At 35.7% G+C, this 26,834-nt stretch overlaps 5 protein-coding genes across 6 annotated transcripts; 2 read left to right on the top strand and 3 right to left on the bottom strand.

Moving 5' to 3' along the window:
- Positions 1-1,802: 1,802 nt before the first annotated feature.
- LOC116349090 (retinal homeobox protein Rax) lies at positions 1,803-14,620 on the top strand. 2 transcript variants are annotated; one of them, XM_031780361.1, is made up of 7 exons: positions 1,803-3,558; positions 3,658-3,876; positions 6,891-7,069; positions 7,345-7,452; positions 12,610-12,786; positions 12,868-12,973; positions 13,242-14,620. In XM_031780361.1, exons 1-7 carry the CDS (start codon positions 3,477-3,479, stop codon positions 13,346-13,348), a joined length of 978 nt encoding a protein of 325 aa, XP_031636221.1. In that variant the 5' UTR covers positions 1,803-3,476; the 3' UTR covers positions 13,349-14,620. The 2 variants fall into 2 exon arrangements, with proteins under 2 accessions (XP_031636221.1, XP_031636220.1); XM_031780360.1 differs by having other exon boundaries at positions 1,803-3,876; positions 13,242-14,618.
- Positions 13,990-18,635, bottom strand: LOC116349089 (structural maintenance of chromosomes protein 5). Its single transcript, XM_031780359.1, has 7 exons — positions 18,359-18,635; positions 17,812-18,163; positions 16,655-17,748; positions 15,896-16,574; positions 15,462-15,768; positions 14,808-15,382; positions 13,990-14,743 (listed from the first exon to the last, which is right to left on the bottom strand). The coding sequence occupies exons 1-6, from the start codon at positions 18,515-18,517 to the stop codon at positions 14,809-14,811; spliced, it is 3,165 nt and encodes a 1,054-aa protein (XP_031636219.1). The 5' UTR covers positions 18,518-18,635; the 3' UTR covers positions 13,990-14,743; position 14,808.
- A 92-nt stretch (positions 18,636-18,727) lies between these two features.
- LOC116349091 (transcription initiation factor TFIID subunit 8) lies at positions 18,728-19,998 on the bottom strand. The gene is made up of 4 exons (XM_031780362.1): positions 19,789-19,998; positions 19,692-19,704; positions 19,176-19,610; positions 18,728-19,117 (listed from the first exon to the last, which is right to left on the bottom strand). Exons 1-4 carry the CDS (start codon positions 19,912-19,914, stop codon positions 18,789-18,791), a joined length of 903 nt encoding a protein of 300 aa, XP_031636222.1. The 5' UTR covers positions 19,915-19,998; the 3' UTR covers positions 18,728-18,788.
- Positions 19,999-20,326: 328 nt separating this feature from the next.
- LOC116349120 lies at positions 20,327-23,904 on the top strand. Its single transcript, XM_031780393.1, has 3 exons — positions 20,327-20,756; positions 21,566-22,347; positions 22,453-23,904. Exons 1-3 carry the CDS (start codon positions 20,718-20,720, stop codon positions 22,730-22,732), a joined length of 1,101 nt encoding a protein of 366 aa, XP_031636253.1. The 5' UTR covers positions 20,327-20,717; the 3' UTR covers positions 22,733-23,904.
- LOC116349118 (zinc finger protein 699) lies at positions 23,721-26,741 on the bottom strand. The gene is made up of 5 exons (XM_031780392.1): positions 26,167-26,741; positions 24,834-26,098; positions 24,491-24,755; positions 24,231-24,426; positions 23,721-24,142 (listed from the first exon to the last, which is right to left on the bottom strand). Exons 1-5 carry the CDS (start codon positions 26,464-26,466, stop codon positions 24,048-24,050), a joined length of 2,121 nt encoding a protein of 706 aa, XP_031636252.1. The 5' UTR covers positions 26,467-26,741; the 3' UTR covers positions 23,721-24,047.
- Positions 26,742-26,834: the final 93 nt, after the last annotated feature.

Here is a 26,834-nt window from a genome sequence, read left to right as displayed (position 1 = left end):
TTCGTGCCCTGAACCTTTTGTCGTACGAACGCTATTTGTATTGTTTACAGTGACTGGTAAACTGCGACTCAACAAAAAAATGAATTTTACACGTGAAGATTTTCGTAAAATGATTTACTACGATTTTCGAAGTAAATTATCTCAACAACAGTGTTTCGATCGACTTCATTTGGCCTTTGGCAATGAAGCACCAACCCTTCAGACAATTTATAACTGGTACCGAGAATTCCGTTGCGGTCGTAGTTCGCTCAAAGACGAGTTTCATACAGGTCGTCCAAAATCGGCTGTTGTGCCACAAAACATCGATGCTGTCAGAAAACTGATTATGGAAGATCGTCATGTGACCTACCGTGAGATTGAGGCATCTTTGGGCATTTCATCCCACAGCATACATACAATTTTGCATGAACATTTAGCCGTAAAAAAGATTTGCTCTCGTTGGATCCCACATAAATTGACCGATGAACAAAAAATGGCTCGTGTGAGTTGGTGTAAAGAAATGCTCAAGAAATTCAATCGTGGTGCTTCAAAAGACGTTAATAAAATCGTCACTGGTGACGAATCGTGGATATATGCCTATGAGCCCGAAACGAAACAGCAGTCGACTGTATGGGTCTTCCAAAATGAAGATAACCCAACGAAAGTTGTTCGAGCAAGAAGCACTTCGAAGCGAATGGTCGCCTGTTTTTTCGGGAGAAGTGGTCATGTGGCAACCGTTCCACTAGAGGATCGTAAGACCGTCAATTCTGATTGGTATACCACCATTTGTTTGCCCGAAGTGTTTGGTGAAATAAGAAAAAACAACCACCGTCGCAAAATAATTCTTCATCACGATAATGCGAGCTCTCACACATCTTTTCAAACTACTCGATTTTTGACCGGTCAAAACATCGAACTGATGGGTCATCCACCGTACAGTCCTGACCTGGCACCCAATGACTTTTTTTTGTTCCCAAGCGTGAAGAAAAAACTACGTGGTCAACGATTTTCGACACCAGAAGAAGCAGTTGAAGCGTTCAAAACACACGTTTTGGAGATATCAGTTTCGGAGTGGCACGAATGCTATGACAAATGGTTTCATCGAATGCAAAAGTGTATCGATCATCTCGGGGAATATTTTGAAAAACAATAAAACCATTTTCGACAAAAAACAACTGTGTTATATATGTTTTTAAAAAAAATTATGGAGCAACCCTCGTACAGTCATCGACATTGAACCATCATCAGCGTCGTCGTCGTCGTCACTACGATAAGCCCCTATTTTATCTTAACTTTGGTCGATCGAATTCGATACATTTGTTTATTCTATATCGTCTATCTTCTCAGCCAAGGGATCTCGGATTTATCACAAAGCGTACGTACATAGAAATGAAGAAGTTCAAAAAGATAGCTTTAATCCAACTATGATTGGTTGCTATAGACACATAAACAATGTTGAATTACACACACTCATCGTTCGGGTCGTACAATGATGATTGTGCGATGTGAAAGGAAAGTGGGCATGGCTTCGGATCCCTTTTTGGTGGTGTGTTCATTGTATGCTACAAAAAAGGGGACGAAAACATAGAAAGGGAACAAAATACGATACAGTGGCGGTGGCGTTGTATTGCACTGCGCATGTCACACCAAAAATGGTTGTGTATCATATTTTGATCGAAATTTTGTTGGTGGAAAGACTGAATAGAAAGAATGACATCTATAGATTTGTGTGTGGTTAGAGCAGTGCAACAGTTGATACAGTTTAATGTATCAGGATCGTGTATGCAATCTGCTGGTAAACCAGCGAATGAAAGCGTTGGTGCGACCCAAAACGGCAAGGATGCAACTCGTTTGAAATTCACAGCATTTTAATAGAGTCAACTCAGTTGAATGAACAGCACACACTTTCAGAGAGAGAAACAACAAATCGACTACTAAAACGCATCGCACATCAGTGACAAGCACACATAAAGGACGAAATCGGTGATGAGAAAATCATCTCATATTTTTCCACAATAAAAGTGTATTTTGTGTGTTCGATAGTTGACTTGGTTTTTTTTTTTCATTTCGGCAACGAATTCGAATATTGATGTTCGAACGATTCGACTCATAACAACGTGTATGTATTACAAGTCTCCGGCGTATTGTTAATCATTTTTGACAATTCAATTTGAACACAATCGATCGATGTGATTGAAAAGTTTTGCAAAAGCATTTTAACAATCAGCACATGGATAGTTCTAATTGAATATTTTGCGGTTCTGTCAAATAATACACATAAAATTTCTACATGAACCATAGACGACAACAAGACAGTGACAACGAAGAAGAGAAGATGCTGATAGCAATCGTTTACCACGTTTAAATTGTGAATTATGCAAATTGTGTGGATACTTTGATTACGCAATTAAACTAAAATAAATTGATTATCATTTAATTAAAAAGGAAGACAGCCAGTCGGTGTGTATGTGCGCGAACAGTGAAACGATACGAGGACATGAAGAAAAATAGTGCAAAGTGAGTACAAAAATAGAGAACAATTGAAATTAGAGTAAATGACAGTGTGACCCAATGAACTGGATTCCAAGGCAGATATTTTCAAAGAAAAGTTTAAATAAAAAAAAACACGCAATTTCCAGTCGAAGATAAATAAAAGGAAAAATGCCGACGCTCTCGACAAAACCACAACCAGATCAAGAAGAGTGATAGAAAAAAGTGACACAAAACGAATTTTCCACTTTTATTGAATGTGATGTGATTTAATTTAATAAATTTGAATAAATTACCAGACGAACAGTTCAACAGTCGATAGATTTGGCATTGTCTACATACACACATACAACCGAGAAATAGAGACAATAACTTGTGTATCTGTTTTGCTCTCGACGTACAGACACTTTTTCTATGTAAACGTGATATTTTAATAAATTGAATTGATGCGTCAATTGACCTTTGCGTAAAAAGTTTTTTACCATATGAATTACGAAACTAAAGTGGAACTACCAAACACAATCTAAGTACAATTCAAATTTTTTCTTCGTCAGTTTTAGTTTTTTCGCTTTTTCAATTGCGGCGTGTCTGGCGAAAGTAAATTTTTAATTCAATTTTTTTGTTGTTGCAAAAGACAACAAATTCTGTTTCGTAACACGTGATTCGGCAATTGTTTGTATTACAGCAGCGTTAAATAAAGCCTTAAACTGTACTTACCAGCAGATTTATTTTCATCGTTCGACAAGCCATTCGGTTTACCGGACAATCAATCACAATCGGTCGCTTGTAACGGCAAATTGGATTTTAAAACAAATTGCGTGGCCGGTGGTAGTTGTGGAACAAATCCAACATCAACCTCTGGCCAAAACATTTGCAACAATTCATTGAGTCCGTCGTTGGCCGACGGTAGCGTTGCACAACAACAGTTTAACATATTTCCGGCAATTTTTAGCCGTCAATTGAATTTTACGGCAGCAGCAGCAGCAAGTGCATCACAAACAAAACTCATGGATGAATTACGGCCAAATTTGGTGGGCGGTCTGTTGGGATTGCAACAAGGTTTGCTCGAAGATCATGCATTGGCACACGGTAATTTACAGCATAGTGGACATCAAGATTCGAAATTTATGTCATCATTACAAGATAATCGTCTAATGGGCATAACGTCACATGAAAATCGTCTTTTAGGATTATCGCATGACTTACGTTCGGCCGCCTCAATTAACAATTTAGACAATAGCAAAAATTCATCGATAGTCACGCATCAGAGTCGAAAATGTAACAGCACACCGGAAGATTTTAGTGCATTATACGGTGGATTATCGGCAGCAGGATTGGGTGATACATCGTCACATCATCATACACCGGCTCATACACCACCGTCACGACACGATCATTCCATTACAGGTAAATCGAAATAATTATTAATGATATAATCTTTTTCTTCAAATATAAAAAAAAACAATTTATGTAGATGATTATCGTTCGAAACAAACAAATTGAACAAGTTGTTGAAATATTAAGCTAAAAAACAAACAGTCACAGTGAAATAAGAACCCTTAAATACATATGAAGTCATTGTAATAAGACACTAATGTTAACAGCAGTGTGCGCATATGTTTGAAACATGGAACCATATACCGTCGGCAGATGTTTATCACATCACCCATTCTTTTGAATTGTTTCCACTCCAGTTTTCAATTGTGCATGAATGCAAGTACAATTCAATTGAATGACACATTTTCGGTAGAGATTTTGACACTTTTTATTTTCATGGATCGAAACAGCATTGAACGAAGCATCAAAGTAGACAACCAACAATGGGATTAAACCATTCATTACTCGGGCATCATAATTGATGATGTGCGTGCGTACACTCATTGCAGATTATCTGCAGATTAAGATCATTGTTTTGATCATTTGACAGTTAATAAAAATCACATAAGTAATTGCTTGTCGATGGTCAATTGACAGCAAAAATTAGTTAATTATTACAGCGTCCAGCAGCACACTTTCTTTCTTTCTTTTCGAAATGAAGATGAAAAGGCTTAAAATGAACTCCAGATGTGAATCCGAAATCCTTTTCAAATCGTTTACATTGTCGAATGTGGTCCGAATGGTCAGTTTTCTCAAATAATCCTCTTTCATTCAATTCAATAATTACATTTTCCAATTGAGAATAAATCGTTCCAAGTGCACATGGTTAAAAAACCGTTAAAAGTTTCCAAAATGTTTAGTCATACCGACGGTATTTGATGTTTTGATATTTAGATGCCGGTGTCATTATCTCACTCCAACATTTATTAATGTAATAATTTTGGTGGTCATTTGAACGTGATTTGCATAATAATTTACCCCGACAAAATGCCGGGGTATGCCGCATATCAAATGATACGGTCGCCGATGACATGAAACGTCAATTCAAAGTGCAAGAAGTTCATGGAAACGACGTTTGATTTTCGTGGCATCTGCAGATTTTATTTTGCATAAATTAAGCCGATTTTGGAAACCCTCTGACATCGACCACATTACAATGCTTATGAATGCAAATGATGTCGCAAGTGTGTCAGGTAATAATAAGCACCGTGTTATTTCACGTGCATAATTTTGTGTAGAAATTTATGCGATGGACAAATGTTGAATATTAAAATTTTAATGTCAAAATCCACGACAACGATTAAATGTGACCGTGTGACGGAGCGTCAGCGTACCTGAAAACTGCAATATTCTTTCATTCAGTCAACAGTGTTAACACTGACTACGATGATATTGCTTGATTTTGAAATGCGTTTTGTTCGTCTGAAAATGGCGTCGTTTTTTTCAACTGTTAGACGGGACGGAAAAATGAAAGAGGTCATAAATAGGCTGGATGCTCAAACGATGGCATTATCAACCAGATTTTAACTGAATTATGCATTTAGTATCCATTTGCTTTTCACACTTTCTAAATGAATTAATCTATTATCTTATTACTGCAAAACTATCAATTTTAAGCGCATAATGGTCGAGGATATTGGCCAAACCACAAAACCTTAAAACAATGTACCTTTTAACTGGAATGCATTTTTTGAAGTCAGCAGTTTTGTTCGAATACAAAGACATTTCCTAATTTTCCCTCTCTCTCTGTGTGTTATTTTTTAGTGATTCACAAAAAGCACAAAGGGTGCTTATCATTGTGACTACTTTGATATAAATGCATACGTGCTTGTTACGGTACGTAGAATGACAAAACCACTATCAAATTGAAATATTTCGAGAGAGAAAAAAATAGTAGTTTTCGCATCGAAACCACAAATTGACGTCATTCTCCATTCTGTGTGCATACACTTTGTCGTAGGTTTTTCACAATGTGAAACTCACTCTCAAAAACCCTTTGATGGGCTACGTTTATTGAATATACAAAACATTTGTAGCATAAGTGTGGACACTTTTTGTGATGCTCGTATGAAATATTGTGGGCGTGTGTGTGCTACGAAAAATATAAAATGGATAAGCACAAAATATGATTGAATTTACGATAAAAAAAATGCTCACATCGACCATTTTCCATTTTGTCATTCGTATCGAGCCCAATAACTCAATCATAGTTTCAAAATTTTATACAATTTTTATTTATTATTTATTTAAACGCATGCTCACCAGCATTGCATTAAATATAACAAAAAAAAAATTAGGTAAAATCTCGATGTTCGTTGTCATCAAAGAAATTCAATTAAACATTGATGCATTAAATCTTTGAATCATTGGTCTTTGCGATAGTAAATATAATATTCCAAAAATCATTGGCTTTTATAAATCAGCCAACAATTTGATTTTTTCTCCCTCGCAATCAAACAATGAAAAAGGCTTTTAGGATAAAAGCGTTTCTTTCATTTAAAAAACAATCTAATTTTAACTGAATTAAATTAAAAATGTTTGCTAAAATAAAAACAACATTTTCCATGGGGGCGTAATTAAAATATGTGAGAGTGAAAAATATTGACTGTAAAATCACAGAATAGTTGGCGCGTATGGACCATCCGTGGCCACATAAATATTAATAACTTTGGCTACAGCATTCGGTTTTTTTTAGCATCGATTTTGGCTTTCGGTAAAAATTATTTGCACTCTTCAAAACATAACAAATTTCATTAAAACAGAAATTTAATCATTTTTTTTTTGTTGTTGTTGTTGCTGTCGCCGTCACCGACCAACAACGAGTTCCATGAAATGGCCACAACAGTTATTATTAATGACAAAAAGGAAATTAAGTTTGTAATCAATAGTTTGTTAATGAATTGTAACATAATCATTTATATTGTACATATTCACATAGGCGACAGACATGTCGTAAATTGTCCGTTATTGAAAATATTTTCACACATATACACTTCATATGCAGTAAGTGGTCAAAACACATTAACTTTTTTGTTTGTTTGCAGCTGAAGGTGCATTCAAGAAATTAAAACCCGAGCCCAATTCCGGCTTGTCATCGTTGTCTGGCGGTGTTTCGTCACCAGGAAGTGGAATCTCATCGTTACCTCAACATGCTGGACACACACCGACCACAGCATCTTGTCCAACGCCAGCCAGACGAAGACATCGCACTACATTCACTCAGGTATGGCAGCAACATTTTCATTTAATTTCCACATTCAACGTTGCAGTCAAACTATTTTGATTTTATATCGCTTATTCATAATTTACAGCATTTGAAATTTCAATTCAAACAAATTCCGACATATTTTTTTCCGAATTTTTATTAAAACTATTGATTTCCTCTGAAATTAAACAGCAAAATATGAAAAGTATAACGTTTCCACAAATGTTCATTGACCTTAATTCAATCCGATTTGTTTTTCATAATATTCAAAAAAAAAAAAAAAAAAAAACTAGGAGCAACTAGCTGAACTGGAATCTGCTTTTGCCAAGTCACATTATCCAGATATTTACTGCAGGGAAGAGTTGGCCCGAACAACTAAACTGAATGAGGCTCGAATACAAGTGAGTACATCATCAACACAGTGTGTTTTCCTTTTTTTCCCTTTTCTTCTTCATCGTCACAATAACGTGATGACAAAAAGCCCTTAGCCGTGCTGTGTGCGCATTTTATAGCATCAAAAGTAAAATAAATTTATGTCAATAGGTCTAATTTACCAAGCCACTAAATGAATTATTCATTAAAATAACTGAATGATAATTACTCGGGCTAGGAATCATCGTGATAAAAAAAAACATGACTGTGGAAAACACCATGCAATCACTCCTACTTTTTTACAACCGGATCTTCATTCAGACTTTTGCCAAATATCGGCAAGTTTTTTTATTCTAGTATAAAAACCTGCCGAAAACAGTTTTCTAATTCAAATCCGTTCAAGTGTTAACTGTAAAAAAATATCGACAGATTCGACAGTTGTCCACATTTATTGAAATTGACAGCAGGGTGCATTTGAATTGTTCGCGCCACAAAAAAGTACTTACTCGACATTTCGATTAGTCCTGCTGTTTGGTGCAGGATGCAGTCATTTTACAGCAACTGAAGAAGCAAAAAAAAAAACAAATATCAAAGAGTGAATGATCGATAACAAACGATTTCATCTACATGTTTCTCCTTTTTTTTTTCATTGAACTACTTTCCAAGGAGCAATTTGTTTCGTTGAATAAATTGAATGAAGAATACATTTGCCAGGAAATGTTTCACCTTGACCATATTGATTGTGTTATGTATTGTATTCGATGTAGAAAATAAAGGCAGTTTCCCCGAGGAATCCTGAATTGCTTGTGTGCTTCGAAATGATGTTGATAAATGTCATAACCATGTCTCAACGCGCACAAAACTCATTTCGACCGTAAATTGGCCAAAAAATTTGCTATCACCGAATCTTTTGATTTTTTTTTCGCTATGCTGACCAATTTACTCCATCACAAAATATTATCTTTGCTTTATATCAATTTATTTATTAGACGCTTTTTTGGTTGTTTCCAATTTCGATATTGGCTCTTGTTGTGATTATCGATTTTGTCCTGTACAATTTTTTTTTATTTCTCATTGGTCTTCGAATGTTTTTATTGAATTTTCCGGCCAATGCTTCATCGTTGTACGATGCCGCTGTTTATGCTTCGCCGTGTGTGTGTATTTTTTCGGGGAGAGATGTGTTTGGTCTTCGAAAATATTGATAATTGAATTTCGTTTCGCCGAAATTGAATTAGTAATTCAATTACTGGGCTGAAATGCATTTTATTGCTTTGAATCTCGTTTAGACGATACAAAAATGAGACTCTCACACACACCAATACGTATATATCGAATATACATAGAGAATAAATCAAAGCCGCAATGAACTAAATACTCAAAAAAACTGCGATAATATCAAGGAAATTTTTTGTCTTCAATAAGTCTGGCGCGAAAAAAAAACACTTTTCTTTCTCATTCACGACAAACACAATATTTTAAAAAAATGTCTCTATTTTCTCCTTCGCATCTCGATGATACTAAGAACTTTAAAAAGTTGACTAATCCCAAAAAGTTGGGTCGCAACACAAAAAGTTCCACCCTCTCTATTTCGTTCATGGTACGCATTCCATTTTATTTTATCTGATCATATTTGTTAATGCTATCCCGATTATCATCAGCCTCGTCGCATTGTTTTTCTATTCTTTAATTTCGTTCGTTCCGTCTTCTTTTTGAAAATGTGTGATATGCCGGCATTTATGCAAAAAAAACCCTCTTTAAAAACTCGAAAGTCTTATTAGAACGAGCAAAAAAATGTTAAAGTTTTGCATGAGCGATGAGGGTTCAGCATTTTCAACAGACTAAATGGTTCTTCACGCTCGGCGTGTTTGTGTGTGGTTCGTATTTTTCTCTCGAGAAACAAAACACAGTCAACTCCGAATGACACGATGGTTTTGATATTCAATCAAACGAAGCACCACCATTCGGCATACCATCGATTTTATATACCATCGTCAGTCACTAATACGAAAAGACTATTGTTCCCCATTTTCTTGTCAAAATGAATATTCTCTGTTTTTATTGAACCAGTTTTGCACCATCCTTTTTTTCCATTCATTCGACGTTCGCATTCTCTTTCTCCCTCGCCCTCGCTATCACTCTGTCTCTCCCTCTTACTTTTTCGTTCTAACGAAAAATGTGAAAATTAATGATGTTGGAAACTGAAGACGAAACAAAGATAAGTACGATGTTTGCTTAAAATTTGTGGGTTGCTGTCGTCGTTCGCAAAAATCGTAATGGCGTCTATTTCCAATGATGAGACTATTATAATTCGTTCCTTTGAATTTTTCGGGGGCGCTGTCTCACACCAATGAGCGACAGAAGAAGATAAAAACACTCCATACATGATTCGCATGTATTCAGCAAATGGATTTTATTTTTCTCTCTGTGTGTATACTGTGTTATTATCAGCAATATTGTCTTTTTCAACAGATCCAAGAAATAAGAAGAAAGAGAACGAAGAAGACGACGAAAAATAAATGGACGAATTTCCAACAGTCATACTTTCTCGACGTTCAGACTGTTTTCACTTTGTCGTGGAATCGTCTTTTCTGCAAATGGATTAAATTGACGTTAGAATCAACGGCAAAAACATACAACAAATTGAGAGAGTTCAAAAAGCAGAAGAAAAGACACGATGTGAAATTACGTGTGTATCGCGCGCAGCATTCGTTCATATATCTTTTCTTCAAACGATGAGGTTGCACACGAACGGCAACAACGACAAAAGTAAAAACATAAAATTGTTACAAAAACGTCGAGCAAGTGGAATGAAAGAAAGAAAGCGAAGAAAGTGTTTTCATTGCGTTGATATTCTTTTTCATCTTGTTCAGCTCAATGACGTTGGTCTTTGCAAGCAAGTGCGCGCGCGTATGTGTGTATGTGCTATTAACGGTAATTTCCCAAGAAGATGGATCATTTTTTCAATCGTTTTTTTCTTTTTCTCTTCGCTCATTCTATCGCCATATCCATTAATGCCATAAACTCCATAATGTTTTCGCACTCGACTTAGTTAATATCAATATGATGTCGACATTTTAACCACTTTGTTCGCTTCATATGCGTCACTTTTTGCCCTGTTTACTTTTCGGTCGTATTTGCTTAATTTATCTGTGCTTGGTGGAATGTGAACAATATACATCTCTCTTTTTTATATTCACTTCACCATCAACAACAGCATCGAGATTGTTTTTTTTTGAGCGTTTGAATGCCGTTCGCTACCATAGACGAAAATGGAAAAATTATCGAAGAAAATAATTTTTTCTTATTCCAGGAAAACACGCACACAACTTTCACGGACGTTTTTATGCAGAACATTTTCTTATCAATTCTCTCTCGCTCTCTCTCTCTCTCTCTCTCTCTCTCTCTCTCTCTACCCCACCGTTAAGTACCGCGTCAGATCGAAAGTAAAAGAATAAAAGCAAGCAAGGAAGAAAGAGATATAGAGTCTAAAACAAAAATAAGGGAAAAACAAAAATGTACACCCAAACGGAAGAAGTGTGAGTGAAGATTTTTTCAGCAACGAGGAAAAAAGAATGGCGAGCAACAAAGATAAAATAAAAGTTACGGGTTGTACGAAGGGAAGATCTTAAGAAACGAAAAAGAAGAGAAGACAAATTTTCAAATGATGTTCTCGGCGAATGAGTAAGAAACTCGAGTTGGTTGTCGAAAACGGCAACAACGACGATGGAAAAAAAGCCTTGCAAAAAGAGAATGACACATAAACAAAAAAGAGAGCATCAACCAACGGCAGCAGTGGCATCATCATCGAAAATGCTCATTTCGCCATGATATTTTTGTGTAAAAGTTGGGGGTACGAAAAAAGCGAAACGATTCAATTCCAAATGAAAATTTGTGTGTCGAGGAGTAAAAGAAAAACCCAAAACAACAACGATACATAGCACAAATGCACATATTCGCCTTAACATTTTGCAAAACACATACAGATAGACACTCGTACGTACAAGCACATGTATGGCAGATGAATTTTCAATGCACGGGGGTGGAGTAATCAAATTACGTATCCATTTGATAGCATGGTAGACGTTAGTCTCCGAGACTCACTTTATGATGTGTTCCACATTTGCCATCAGCGAAAGATAGAGAATGTACCGAAAAACAACAACGCCACAACCCTCGCGCTGCCACCACCACCATCACCATCGCACACATTGTCACATTTTACCAAAAATAATTTCCTTCTTTAACTCTGCACACATCTTTCTTCTTCTGCCATCGCCATATTGGTTTTTCGAATCGAAATTTACCCTCGTAACATGTTTCAGAGGACACCGTATTCACTTGTGCCAATAAGTTTTTAAGCATGATGTGTACATTCTTGCTGTTTGAAGGGAAGCATTAACAAAATGAAAATAAGAAGAAAAAAATAACAACAACAGCTACATCGTGCAAGTGCAATGTCGATGAAATAATAACATCGGCATTGCCAATTTCTCTCTGTGTGTGTGTGTTCTGTCTCCCTCTCTTTTGCCATCTCACACCATATACCATTTCAATCTCATGTATCAGCGCATCTTTTCATTTATACCGTACATTTTTTTCTGATCTTTTAAAACCTGCAAATACTTCAGCATCGCGCGCATCCTTTGAATGTTCACTTTGAGTGCATATATTTTCCCTTTTTTTCTCTCGGTCCATGTCATTGACAAGAAGTAGTGTCTTTCGTTATTCTTATAATCTAATTGAAACAGCATAATATTATTTTCGTACGCATTTATTTTTGAAAGTATAAATTCCGCGATAAATGCAAATGAATGCGAAAAAAGCGCACACACTCACGGCAGAACTGGCTTAATTCTCATTCCAAAGTTATCTCATTGTTAAAAAGTCAACAATAAAACTTAATTTTCTCTCAACAAAAAAAGATATCGTTTAAGGCCTTATTTGCTAGACACACGATCGCGAACGATTGTAATCGTGGACGATTTTTTTCGAAATCGGTGAAAAATCGGTCGCCGATTATGAAAAACCCTTTGCCGATTAAGATCGTGAACGATTTATAACAATCGGTAGACGATTGAAATCGTCCACGATTACGATCGTGTGCTTAGCAAATAAGGCCTTAAAGGCCTTGTATTGTCACTCATGTGTTAATTTAATCGATTTTTGTATTTGAATGTGTCGTTTAGGTTTGGTTTCAAAATCGCCGTGCAAAATATCGAAAGCAGGAAAAACAATTGCAAAAGGCATTGGCACCATCGGTCATACCATCATGCAATGGTATGATGCGAAATATTCAAGGATACAGCGTATCAAGAGGCTATCAGCCATATCCACATCCAAACTCGATTAATCGATATCCACAAGTAAGTGGTGCTTCAACACCTTTTAGGCCATTTCCATTTCTTTTCTTTTAAATTCAAATTCACCAAATTTATTCGTCGCAGGACTTGTTTCAAATGGGTGCAACATCGTATCCGGGCATGACACAACCATTTTCAATGGGTCACACGTCAAACATGAGTTCGGTTGGCGTCCGGCAAGATTCAATGGGTAAGTGAAACATTTTTTTTGATAGAAATATTCAAGAAAAAGGCTTATATACATCGTGAATGTTAAATTCTTGTGCGCGCATCTTAATAAATTTTTGCGAAAATTGTGTTAATTTTGAATTTCCGTCAAGGGCGTTGATTTGGCGTTGTAATTTCGAACAAACATATACAATTCAGGGCATCACACGAAAAGACACATTAGCGATATGTAATTTAATGAAAATATTTTCATCTACTTAATCTATTTCTTCGTCTTGCACACTATTTAGGAATGTCAGCCGAAGACGAATGGTATAACAAGAGTTTATCGGCATTGCGAATGAATTCATCGCATCATCCGAATTTGTCGGCACCGATGTTGCAATATCAAACATAATTAATGTCGAACGAGGATAGTAAAAGTATCGACGAAAACGATACTTTACTATACTAGCAATAATATTTAACAACAACAGCAACAACCGAAAAGGCATCAGATGCGGCAACAGCAACTGCATTCAAACACTTACCAGTATACAACAGTCGACCAGAAGTATCCATCCAATTAGATTCATTCATCTAAGCTGGAATTTGCAAACAAGCAGATCGAGAAAATCTGTTATTTTGATGAAAATATATTAATATATAAATAAATTTCCAAAGAAGAAGAGGAGGAGAGAGACAGAGGGGGAAGGAGGGAGCGAAGAAATTGAATTTATGCAATTTTATCACCAAAAACAAATTCCATAAATAAGATTTTCGAGTTTTTTTTTTATTTTAACGAATAAATTGAAAGGGAGTGTAAGTGAAGAGATCGTTGTGTCACACAGTATTTACAAATATTCCAAAGATTTGTTAGTTTTAGTGTAAATATATTACTTAAGTGGATGCAGTCTTTTTTTGACGAAACAAAAATGTTCGGCAATTTATAATTAAAACAAAACGATACAAGATATAGAAAATAATAATTTTGAATGCAGCTGAAAAGAGAATATATTTTCGTTTGTCAAGAGAAGAAATTGCTTTTAAGATGTAACATTTTTGATTTGTAACAAAAATTGAGTTTTTTTTATTAATCTTAGATAAATTGTTCGATTCACATTTTTCCATCTTCATTTCCTTAACGATCACAAAATTATGTAATAACATGTACGCTGTTCACATTTTTCTTCGTAATATTTCTTGATCTCTTAATTCTTTTTTTCTTCGTTTTAGCCATTTGCCATCAACAGTTGATGAAGATAAAACTTTAAATGATTTTTGTAACAAATATGAAACCAGATTTCTAACCAACTTTTAATGATATAAATAAAATAATTAGCGTTAAATGTATGAAAATAATCCGACAAAATAATCTATGGAATAAGCATTGGTATATATAGAAATGAATTGTAAATTGACTTCAATGACGATTTGAAAGCACAGTTTCCTTTGCTATATTCCATTATGGAATTGTGTGACATTGTCAACAACAACAAAAAAATGACCATTTCAATAGTGCATGTATTTTCCTGAAAATCAACACGATCTACAATTGTCAAATTCTGATAAATCAATATCTTATAATAATTCAAATCGCATTGCATCATCACTAATTTAACAAAACCAATAACCAAATATTTTTTGTGTGTTCTGTAAATATTTGATGACAAATGAAAAACAATGAAAGTCTAATGAAATTATGAAAACGAAATCAATAAAAAATAAATAAACAAAAAAAAAGAACGAAAAACTGTTGATTTTACAGCTCAATTGCGTATCATGTATAACAGGATATAGAATGTCGCTGCATCTGCAAAAAAAACAACAAACAATTAAAATGAATTCTTCCACAGTCTTTTTGCATCCAAACTTACCTCAAACATCTTCGAATAAATCGTGGCGGTTTGTGTATGGTCCGTTGAATACAGTGATGCAGTTGACATACGGGTTGTATGGCAGATTTGTTTGTAGTTTGGGTGTGACATAGAAAAATTGTGATTGGCCCGGTTGTGCAACGTTATTGACCAGCATTTCGAAAACAAGACGTTCATTGTTTGGATCCATGCCTTGATTGATCTCATCGACACAACGGAAAGGTACTTGCGATAAATGTTGCAATGATAAACTGTAAACGGCAATGGCCACCGCTCGCTCACCGCCCGACTGTACAAAACGATTCAGCGCTCTCAATTTTTCACTGCTTCGGTACTTCACTCGAATCTCAATACCATATTGTTCATAATCACGGTCACTTGGATAGATCAGTTCAACTTCGCCGGCACAGTCCATCGATGTCATGAAATCGGTAAAATTACGATTGATCGAATTTACCATATCGTTAATTTTCGGATACCATTTGTTATGCAATTTACTGATTTCAATCTCCATTTCGGCGGTGGTTTTGTTTCTTTTTCGCAAATCTTTCTTGAGTGATTCAATTTGTTTTAGTCTATGAAACATTCAACATACATTTTCAATGAAAATAAAAATGGTTTTAAAAATAAAAGTGTGAAATTTTTATTATATACCTTTCATTGTAATCTTCCAAAACAGCCTGATCGTTGGATGAGCGACAGCTAATCTTTTGTTCAAGATCGTCGTACTCTTCCTTCAGTTGAGATTTGTCATCGGAGAGTTCATCGAACTTTTCTTTATACGGAAATTTATCACCTTCGGTTGGTCGATGATTTTCGGTCAAACTCAATGCTTTCACTTGTTTATCCTTAGCCTCTTGCTTTTTCTTATCGAGCACCTCACCAATTCGATCGCAATATGTTTTGCATGTGGTAATTTCATCGTTGCATTCCATGAGCTCAGCATCGAAATTGGTTGTACCTAAGGGGAGAATCACAAAAGAAAAGAATAAAATTTAAAATAATCGATAAGTAATCGGAAAAATAATCGGAAAACAATCAATAATAATTAATAAGTAATTTTTAAGTGATTTGCCCATTGGTTGTACCATTTTTGAAGATGACCAAACGTGCCTTTGCCTTCACTTCATTCAGTTCGATTTTCATCATTTGATCGTACGTGGTGATTGAGGTTTCGTGGAATTTTATCATATTCTTAATAATGTCCTTGGATCGTTTGTCAAACTTTTCCTTTTCAGCGTCAACATCAACCGCTTCGTTCATCAGCCGTCGTATTTTGTTTTCTTGCTGTTTTATCTTGTTCGTTAATGTACGGTATTCAAGGATATGCTTTTGATGTTCACTCTTCTCTTGAAAACCGGCCTTACATTCTTGTTCCAATTGATTTATTTTTGTTTCGATTTGATTTCGGGTATTACGTAATTGATCGCATTTCTGAATCTGTTTCGTTTTCTCCGCTTCCAGATCATCCAATTCACGTTGGCTTACACGAACATTCAGCATATTTTTAGCTCGTAGCACGTTTGACATCAACGACTTACTATTGGTATACTTTGACTTTTTAAGAACGACCCGATGGGTTGGTGTGAAGAATAATCCCAATGAGTCCGGCAATAAATCAGCTTTACGCTCTAAATTTTGATTACCGATCAGAACATTTTGCACACCGTAAGTCTGACACAAAAAATTCAAAATTGGAAATGGAGCTTCAATGCAATCGACCATATAAATTTCACCGCCAAGTTTACGCAACTCACTGATGGGCTCCTTTTTTTCAGAAATAAAAACAGAAAATTAGTTAAACAAAAATGAGAACAGATAAAAAAAGATGGATAAAATAAACTAACCCGTGGTTTGTATTTCGACAATAGACCATTTGCAGCCGGCGAATGAATAACATTGACTTGCCAATTGTTGTCGACGCGCATTATTTTTATGAATTTGTTCATATCTTCCGTTTCTTCGCACGTGAATGCAATCAAATCAGGAATTCGTACGCAATTTTCAATGTATTTGCTATATTCGTTGCTACGTACATTGATCTCCATCACCATTGGCTCATAGATTTTTCCACGGAACATGTCATGATTATTGCGCAACCACTGCACCGCATTGTATGTGTCGGAATGTTGTGTTTGAAGATAGTTCAATTTTGCATCGGCCACTGAATTCAACGCCTTTATTTTATAATCTATGTTGTTAATGTACGGTCGAATTTCATTGTCAATTTGACCGTTCACCTTGGCACGAGCTTCGGTAAGTTTGCGTACGTTTGTACGTTTATCTTCAATATTCATATCGATTTCGGTCATCATATTTTCAACCTGTTCAACCGAACCAATTGTCTGCAGATAATTCTCGCATTCTTGCTTGTATGTATTGAGAACGAGTTGATTTTCGTCCATTTTTTGGTCACGCTCTTCAGCATTTCGGATGTATATATCAAGGTCACATTGTGCATTCCGCAATTCGATTTCCAATTTTTCAATTTCGCCACCAATTTGATCGAGGTCATTGCAGTATTTTCTCTTCTTCGACACTTCGGCTGACAATGATTTCTCATACTTTTGGCGCTCTTTTGCTTTCGATTCGATATGCTTTTGTAGATCGTTCTTTTTCTCCATGGCTTCATCATATTTTTTCTGTGTCACCTCAAGATCAGCGCTGATTTTCAAACATTCCGCATATGATTCTTGAAAATCCATCCACGCCAATTTCTTTTCAATCATATTTTTTTGATTCACCAAAATGTCACGTTCACGAATACTTGCAATGGTGGGTTCCAGCAGTTCAACATGACGCTCATGTTCGCGCAACAAATCTTGTGTTCGTTGAACATTTTTGTTGTCACTCAATTGATTGTGACGCAATTCTTTGAGTTTGTCAAATGTTTCGATCATTTCTTCTGTACAAACCGATTTCTGTGTGCTGGCAAACAGTTCTTGTGTGGAAGGAAAATTATGTTAATTCAAAATAGAAACCAATAATATGGTGGCCAAATTACCTTGTGGATTTTGCTTGGCAAAATCTTGAACACGTTCTTGCGGCAAAAATTGACATAAATTTCCGACTTGCACATTTAACGCATTGATTTCATCGACATACTGTTTTTCGGTAACTTTACGCTGATCGATGTAGTATGTGCTTTTGTTTTTTCGATTAAATTCACGAGTGAAATTGGTCTGAGTGCGTCGTTCATCTTTGTACACGGTAATGGTGATGTGTGCATTCTCTTTGCCATTCTTCACATAATCATTTAATTTGTTGCGTTCGGACAAAATCTTTGTACTGCCACCCATACCAATGATGATGGATGCGACAATTGATGATTTGCCAGTCCCATTTGGCCCAATAACCTATGCAATTCAATTCAATAAACAATATACAGTTATTCGACGAAATAATTTCAAATGACGCAGCCAGAAATAGTAGAGAAAAAAACACATAGAAGATAACGGGAATTGTTGAGAGTTAAGTGAGATAACATCCCATTAACAAGTTCAGGTTACATATCATACACATCATCGAATTCAAATGAAATTCAAACTCACCAGATTTAGATGTTCACTTGGATGAACAATGGCTTCGGTGTGTGTAAGAAAATCTTTTAGATGAATTTTTACTATTTTGCCGGCAATTAAATGCTTGTTCGGTATAGATGCATCATCAGATACCATCGATTGTTCATCATCCGATGAATCGATGTCCATGTTGTTTATGCTTTCTGCTATTCGCTCGAAATCACAATTAAACTTAAACAAATACGAATTACACCACAATATATAATCAACAACGTCTGTACATCGCCGATCCGTTTATAAACTAATTGACTTTGACAGGAATTTGAGCGCGAAAGCGTCATCTATAGGTAAATCCCATAACTGCCAAACTCAACCGGCGAAATCGAATAAAACGCTGCGTTTTCATTGTGTATGCGTTATTTTTATTTTAATATGTATACTTTTTTTTGTTTATTCACTACTAAAAATTGAGATTTATGCTAACATCCGATTTGGCCCGTTTCGCTGGTTTGGCCGCTTTTAAATATGGATTGTCAATGATTGGACTTTTAATCTGTGGTGATGTGCTAATTGAATCAATCGGTGAACTTTGATGATCATCACTCGAAATATTTTTCTCGTCTTTTTCTTTGCCATCACCGTCTTCGTCGTCGTCATCATCTTTCGCAATCATGTCTTCGGTTCTATTTGCTACTAAATAATGATATTCCAATTCCTCCCAGTCGAACACTTGGTCTGTGGGATTTAATGCCGCCAAATAGGGTGGAAATGATGGCTTACACGCAATTACTGTGGACAAAGACATTTAATTAAATTCATTCCAATTGAAATAAACACGACGACTTACATGGAAACATTTGATTATCTTCGGATGCAAATAAACAATCTGTGTCGCTTGTTTTCGCCAAAAATCGTGTGAGCGCCTTTTCAATATCGCGTTTTTGTGAGGCGGCCTTTTCACGAATCGCTTCATATTCGGTGACCGGTTGTTTGTGTGTCGGTGTTCGAACATATGCATGTGGATCGGGCAGTGGTGGCAAATGGTTGGGTATGTGTGGCGGATGTGATTGTTTCGTACCCGCTTGCAGTAAATTCAATTGTTTTTGTGTGCTTATTGTTTGTGGTGCTGGGATTTTGTGAATATCTCGTTTTACAAATTCTTTAATTCCATCCATTGGCAGTCCAAGATTTGTTAAAGCCACTACAACATCGCCGAGAAATGGTTGCGTTCGTCCCGATAATTCGGCAAAATTTTTCGATGTATGTGCTATTTCTACGAGAACTGTATGGAAATACAAAGGAAAGGTGATTAATAGAAGCGTTTTTTTCTTCATTTTGATAACTAATCCGGTGTGAAACTTACGGCTTTGAAGCATCTAAAATATGAGAAGAAAAAGTGAAGTAAAAAAATTGCGTTAAAATCCATTTGAAATCGATGGTGAAAAAAATGAAACTATTACCTCTGTTAATGATTCAACGCATTGTTTGTCAGCTTTCGCAAATCCCGATTCATTTAAAACACCAGCCACAGCCATTTGTAGAATATTTCGTCTTGGATTCGGTAATAATTGTTCTTGTTTTTCCATTTTATCAAAAAAATCTTTGTTTATGTCAAAAATATACAAAAAACTCGTCCAATTTAACTATAAAAAAATCTATGTGTTTTCAGTCGTCAGATAAAAAACAAAAATATACATCAAAGTCCAAAAAAAGTGACAATCGTCCAAATGTCAAGGTAAAAAGTAAATGAACGCATCGAGTGCCATCTATGAATGCGTTTCCAGTTTGATGCACAGCTACGTATCGAAACACCGTTGCGTAATTCATCACGTAGCCTGCTATGTCTCTTTTTTTCACTCTCATACAGTAAATTATAAACTGCGTCAGCGCATTTATTTCAATACAACAACAGTACGTTGTACGAACGCACACACCATAGACATTTTGTGTCGTTCGTATTTGTTTTGTCAAGTACATATTGCATAGTGGCGAGAAACGGCAAACATAGATTTTTCGTTGTGTGTGAGCACAAACACATATGTACGCACTGTGACGATAACAAGTCAACTTAGAGAAAGAAAGACGAAGAAAAACCGTGTGAGCTAATGTGTGTTGTGCTGCAAAATTTGTAGCATCAAATAAAGTAACCATAATCAAAATTCTCAATCAGAAGTGAGAAAAAATTTAGTTTTCGCATCGCAAATTGTAAAAGTGAACATTTGTGCTGGAAACGTGTTGAGATTGTGAGATACTGAAATTTTTATTTGGATTTTGAGTGGGAAACCTAGTGATATTTGTTTGCACAAATGCAAAAAGCTGAAGTTGTAGTGTCCGCGCTAAATTATTCAGTCCCCTGTCCACTGTATTTTTACGCTTTTGCCCGCAAATAATGTTGACCGAACATTATAAATCCAAACATTTTGGCTCTGTAAGTATTCACAATTGAAACAATCAATTTTAAATTGATTGACAATATTCTCACATGTTGATGCAAAAACTTGAAAACTTCTTCTTCTTCTACTCGCTCCATTGTGTATGAGTTTTTGTTGTTGTTTTTATTATTATTCTATGGATGCTTCGCGTCTGTTAGCACTCACAGACAACCTTATGAGGTTATGTACGTTCTTTGCGCCAATTTGTGAGCTTTTCACTTCTTTTTTCTTCTTCGGTTGCTTATGTGTTGTTATAATTGCGTGCTGGGGCATGCATTTCGTAAAATTTTTATTTATTTATTTTTCATTCGTTCTTCTTTTTCTACTTCTTCTTATTCTTATTTCTAGTGTTTTAAATCGCACAACGGAGTTAGTGACTATGTGAAACGATCGCATTTGTCTGTGTGTACGCGCTGTGTATTTTAGAAAGTTGTCTTATTGTACTATTAAAAGTAACGAAAAAACAATTCACGTAAACACCACGACGAGTACTTCATATCATTTGTATATCGAAATTTTAAAAAAAAGTGTCACAAAAGAAGAGGGAAAAAAAACATATTTATAAGCCCATAAAACGTTCATATTTAATTTTTTTAAAGAAATGAATGGAGAATTTTCAGCCACTACGCATAAAAAAAAAGAAATTCTGCGTAAATTCTCTGATGACTTTGAAAAGAAAAATTCTTGCAACATTTGAAAAACTCACTCCACACAATCAGTCGCTGTCAGCTGTTTTTTGTTTAGATTCCATTATTTATTTATTTGTTTTGATGTGTGTTGCATTTTCTCCTCTTGCCCAATACAGACGATGCCGAAAACCCTGTATAATTCATCAACCCCGATAAAACCGAAGTTCGATCCAGTTAGTAAGAATAGCAGCACCACTAATGTCAATTGCAAAATGAATTATGAGAAAATATTTCCGGGCATTTATATGACATCGGTCAAAGAATTGTGTTCACCTGACGATTTAAAAATTTACGGTTTCACACATATAATTTATATCGATAAGCATATCATGGCGAATTGCATTGGTTCGGATGTGCAATCGTCGTCGCACAATGAAAGCACCACTGTCAAAACTGACCACCATGAAAATGTGATAAAGTGTGCGGAAACATCGGTATTAACCGCATCAATAACAATACGACGACATTCAAGCCAATCGGTGTCATCGTCGTCGTCATCGTCTTCGTCGTCGCCGTCATCAAACCCATGTGTTCTCAGTTCAAGTAGCAATAGTAGTTCAATGATGGATGATCGATCATCGTCCAAATCAACAGAAGCATCGTCATCATCGTACAATCATGAAATGCGAATTGACGATGAAACGCCATCAATGAAACGCTATGCCAGCAACGAGAATCTATTCGGGCACCGTGATTTTGAAACATTAGATTTAAATTTTGGCGAATCGGCCTATTTCACTGCCAATGTGTTACCAAATTGCTACAAGGCCGTTCTCTTTATTGAGAATGCATTGAAAAATAATGGTGCCGTGCTTGTCATCGATTGCATTGGAGAAAATCAAAAATGCATTACAATTGTCATCGGTTTTCTCATGTACAAATACAACAAAAATTTCTTGTAAGTTGCAACATTATTTCCATTCTGCTGTATTTTTTGTGTTTTGTGTTCATTTACAAACAATAATAATAAAAATGTGTTGTTGTTTGTTATCGTTTTTCATAGGACCGCTTATCAACTGATAAAACGATTGCATCCAAATATAGAGTTAGATAAGTTCTTCACAACACAACTGTATGAATATGAGCCAATCTTACAGGTGCAACGTTCACAGTCTGCCGGCAATAGTTGTTCGCGTGAGCTTCGCTCTTCACTATTGAAACGAAAGAAGTCCTACGATGATTGTTACTATTATCAATCGGATGCAGTGATGTCAACACTATTGCCGCACAGTCCATTCGTTAACAACGTTGAGCAAACAACCGATATTCTAATGGAGCAATAAACCATTCACAACACACAAACAGTTTTGATGAGAATGTTAAATGAAACTTGCTAGAAAACGAAGCAAAAAATAATGGATTTATAAATATAACCAAGTGATAGGCCACCTTTGAAAAATAACAGTGTGAAACGTTTTGAGGTGTCAGATATTAATTAGGATTCCTTTTTTTAACAAACAAAAATTATAAATATATTCTTTTCCACATTCTCTTTTGATATGAATGAATATTTTAGATTTCTTTCTCAAATCCCAACCTTCGTATCTAATCGCAGCGTAAAATAGTGCGCCGCAAATTTAGTTCAGTTACAGATTAGCTACTCTATTTTATGACCATTTTAACCGTATCATCGTAGTGCACACACAACTATTGTAAGGCCGACCGGATTGGTACATAGAATTTTATTACACAGGTCCATATCCTATCGCGTAACGTTTTCTCCGCAGAAAAAGGGTGTTTCTTTTTTGATATATGTATATTACTCTAGATTTTATTTCAGTTCGGATCATTCATACCGAAATTAAGTAAAAAGTTATTTTTGTTTCTCTTTTGCAATCTTAAATTAATAGAATTTCGGAAATTGTATTCTTTGTAGAGCATAGAATCATGAGCATTAGATCGAAAAAAAAAATGTTAGAAAACATTTGCTGTGCAGCTAATATTGGCCGAATAGATTTAGAGAAACACTGTTAGCGATGAATTTAGGGAAAAGAGATAAAAAGGAAGAAAAAACCTCGATACATGCTATGCGATGTAGTTAGAAAGGTGATTGTCTTTTTTTGTGTTTAAACTAAAAGAAAATGTTCTTGACGTCAACAGAATCCACCGAGTAAACTGTTGCATGAAATTTGACTGAAAAACAAAAAAACACAAACAGAATACATATACTAACCAATTTTAATGGAAATGATGTAAATAGCAAATCAATGAAGCCGTAGTCTAAGCTTAGTATATAAACATGCGACTAAATAAAACAAACAATGAAACAAATCCATTTGCAAAATCGATATATAGCAGCATATTATTATTAACTGAGACAATTGAGAGACAATTACAATAAATGTTACACGTTTCAGTTACTATTATTACATATTATCATTATGCATTTTGCTAAAGTATGTCCGCTATTCGGGTTCGTGAGTAAAATAATAAAATTGAAATTGCGTGTTCCGGATCTTGTTTTGAATTTTTTTGTTCTTCTTTCTGTTCGCAAAACAAACAACTTTCAATAAAGAAATTTTTTAAAATAAAATTTAAAAATAATGCAAAGTGATGAGTGTTGTCATAACCATTTTTTATGATTAATTTGATTTCATTTTAATCCTCCTCCAGTTTGTATGTTTCTTGTAGTTTCTTTTGCAGTTCGGTTATTTTAGCACATTTGATAACATGCTGTTTCATTCCGACTTTGCCTAGGGTTAATCACAAAGAAAAGAATGGAAATAATGGATAGCATTCTTCAATAATGGAATAGTAATTTTAAAATACGAGGTGACTTACTCTTGAAGCGTTTGTTACAAATTTCACAAATGTACTGCGTATCATTATCTTCGCTTCCAAATGGCTTCACATCGCCCGATTGACACTGTCGAATGTGTTTTTGACAATTGGAGAAGTCCCCAAAGTGACGATCACAATCTGGGCATTTATACGGCTTGATGCCTAAATGTCTGTATACATGGGATTTATGCTGATCCTAAAAAAGAAAGAAAACTTGTATGTAATCCATATATAAAGTGTCGATTTTATCGATGGCTTACCTTGCGTACGAATCGCTTCTCACAAAATTCGCAATTATAGCCGACACCATCTTCGTTCTTCTTATGAGTGAGTTCGTGTCGCTTCAAATCGTAGTTTCGTTCAAACGCTCGGCCACACTGCTTGCACTCGTGCTGCCGAATATTAACGGTGGACGCGTTGTGTCGTCGCAAATGTTTGTGTAAATCGCCCGATGCTCGGAATGCGTAGCCACAGTTGGGATATGTACATTTGAACGGCTTCTCGCCCGTATGGATGCGAACGTGTCTGTTTCGAATGAGAGCCAAGTTATTAATCATTTTAATTTACAAAACAAAAGAGATAATCAAAACAAACCCATCTTACCTGGTCAAATCACCGGTGCAAGTGAATGAGCGATCGCAGTATTGACAGATTTTGCTCTTCTGCTTCGAATGCAATCGTAGAATATGAGGACCAAGACTGTATCTATTCGATACAAGCTCATGACAAATCGGACATTCAAATTTGTTATCTTCCGTGGGAATGGCATTTTGTACCACTTTTTGAATGTATTCATTGGTGTGTTTTTCCGATTTATTTACAGTAGCATTTAATAATTTTGCATCTTTATCGTCTTGATCTTTTTTATTGGCATCGTCTTGACTGAGGAAATGTTTCTGTGCAATTTGTTGAATTTTTCCTAGATCGACTTTGACGGGTACCTTTTCCACTTGAACGTCCACATATTCGACTTGTTCTTGACACTCTTCATTCGCAACAATGCGACAATGAACACTGTTACTATCGTTGCCGACCACCTCAAAATCAATACCATTCTCAATTGGATCCAATTGATTACTTTCATACGTTTGATCTTCAATCACATCGATTAATTCGTATTGCTCTTCATCGTCGCCAGATTGAACGATCACCATAACAGTTTGATCGTCTTGTTGGATCGCCTCGCCACCCATATCATTCTGTTCAGTTTCCAAAATATAGTTACCATCATCGCCTATTAAATGTTGTTCTTCGACAGCATAATTTGGATAACCATATTCATCGATATTGTCTGCTACGATTAATTCACCCTCATTTGTTTGTTCATAGTAACCATCGGCCACCAAATCTTCTTCAATTGTTTTTTCTTCATATTTTTGAACGATGTCTTCACCTTCGATTTCATTTTCCTCTTCTTCGCCAACAACATCCTCATCACTGTCATCGCCCAATTTGGCAATCAATTGGAATATGTCTTGTTGTGCTTTGCTTGTCTTCTCGAATATCTCCTGTTGGACTTGTAACAATTTTTGTTGGGCGGCCAATTGTGCTTTTAATTGTTCGCGCAGCGTTTGTTTGCTCGGTGACACCTTTGATTTCTTTTTATTTTTCTCCAAGCTCTTTTGAATGACATCCAATTGTTTTTTGTAATTCAAAATCTTTGCTTTTTGGTCGATTTTCGGCTTGGCGCTTGATGATGCTGATGACGATACACCCGCATGACTGGTTGCGATATGTTTTTTCAACCATGATGTCGTTGAGAAATGTAAATTACAATGTCCACAAATGATATCCTTGTCGCTTGTCTTTGCGGGGGTTTCTTTTGATTTTACTTCTTGGCCGGCTCTTTGACCTGTCTCGATTGTTTTCTGCAACAAAAATTGTTCCTCAGCTTAAATTCAAATAAAGTGGATTTAACGATAAACTGGGCACTTACCTTCGACTCCACTTGAGACTTTACCACCGTTGAGCTACTTTTTATCAATTTTGTTTCGCGTGTTTTGGTCGTACTTGGTGGCGGTGTGACCTTTGAGATTGTTAACACTTTTTTTTCATTTTCAATTTTGACCGGAATCAGTTTGCCTTGGACCGTTTGTTTTTCCGGTTTCTTTTGAATTGATTGTGATTTTTTCGATACATTCAATACCCTCGACGAGACTGGCGCACCAATGGAGTGCGGTGGCTTTGTTTTTGTTTTATCCAAATATTTTTCGCGCTGCTTTTTATTGCCCCGCATTTTGGCAATTGATCATTTGATTTCGTTCAAATCACTGTTTATTTTCACTTGATTTTATGGAAATCTTTTGGATTTGCACGCATTTAATTTCCGAAAAAAGTTTATGAGAATTCGCACTGCGTTGTATTGTTACGAGGAGGAAAAAAAACTATTTATGTTGAAAATAATATGAAATGTCAGTGACAGAGTCTCCACTTGGAATTGGTTCGTGTGTAAATGGAACGGTCAAATGGATGGCGAAAGTGGAGAGAAAATTAAACACTTTTTGTTCAATAAAATCGAGTTATTATATGCCATCAAAAATACTCACTCAACACTTTATTCAGCGTTTGACAGATACGAAAAAGATACACACAACCTTGAGTAAA

Source organism: Contarinia nasturtii, unplaced genomic scaffold (assembly GCF_009176525.2).
Source record: "Contarinia nasturtii isolate CC-2019 unplaced genomic scaffold, AAFC_CNas_1.1 Cnas_scaffold_2806, whole genome shotgun sequence".
Taxonomy (NCBI): domain Eukaryota; kingdom Metazoa; phylum Arthropoda; class Insecta; order Diptera; family Cecidomyiidae; genus Contarinia; species Contarinia nasturtii.
This window is presented reverse-complemented; position numbering and strand designations above follow the sequence as displayed.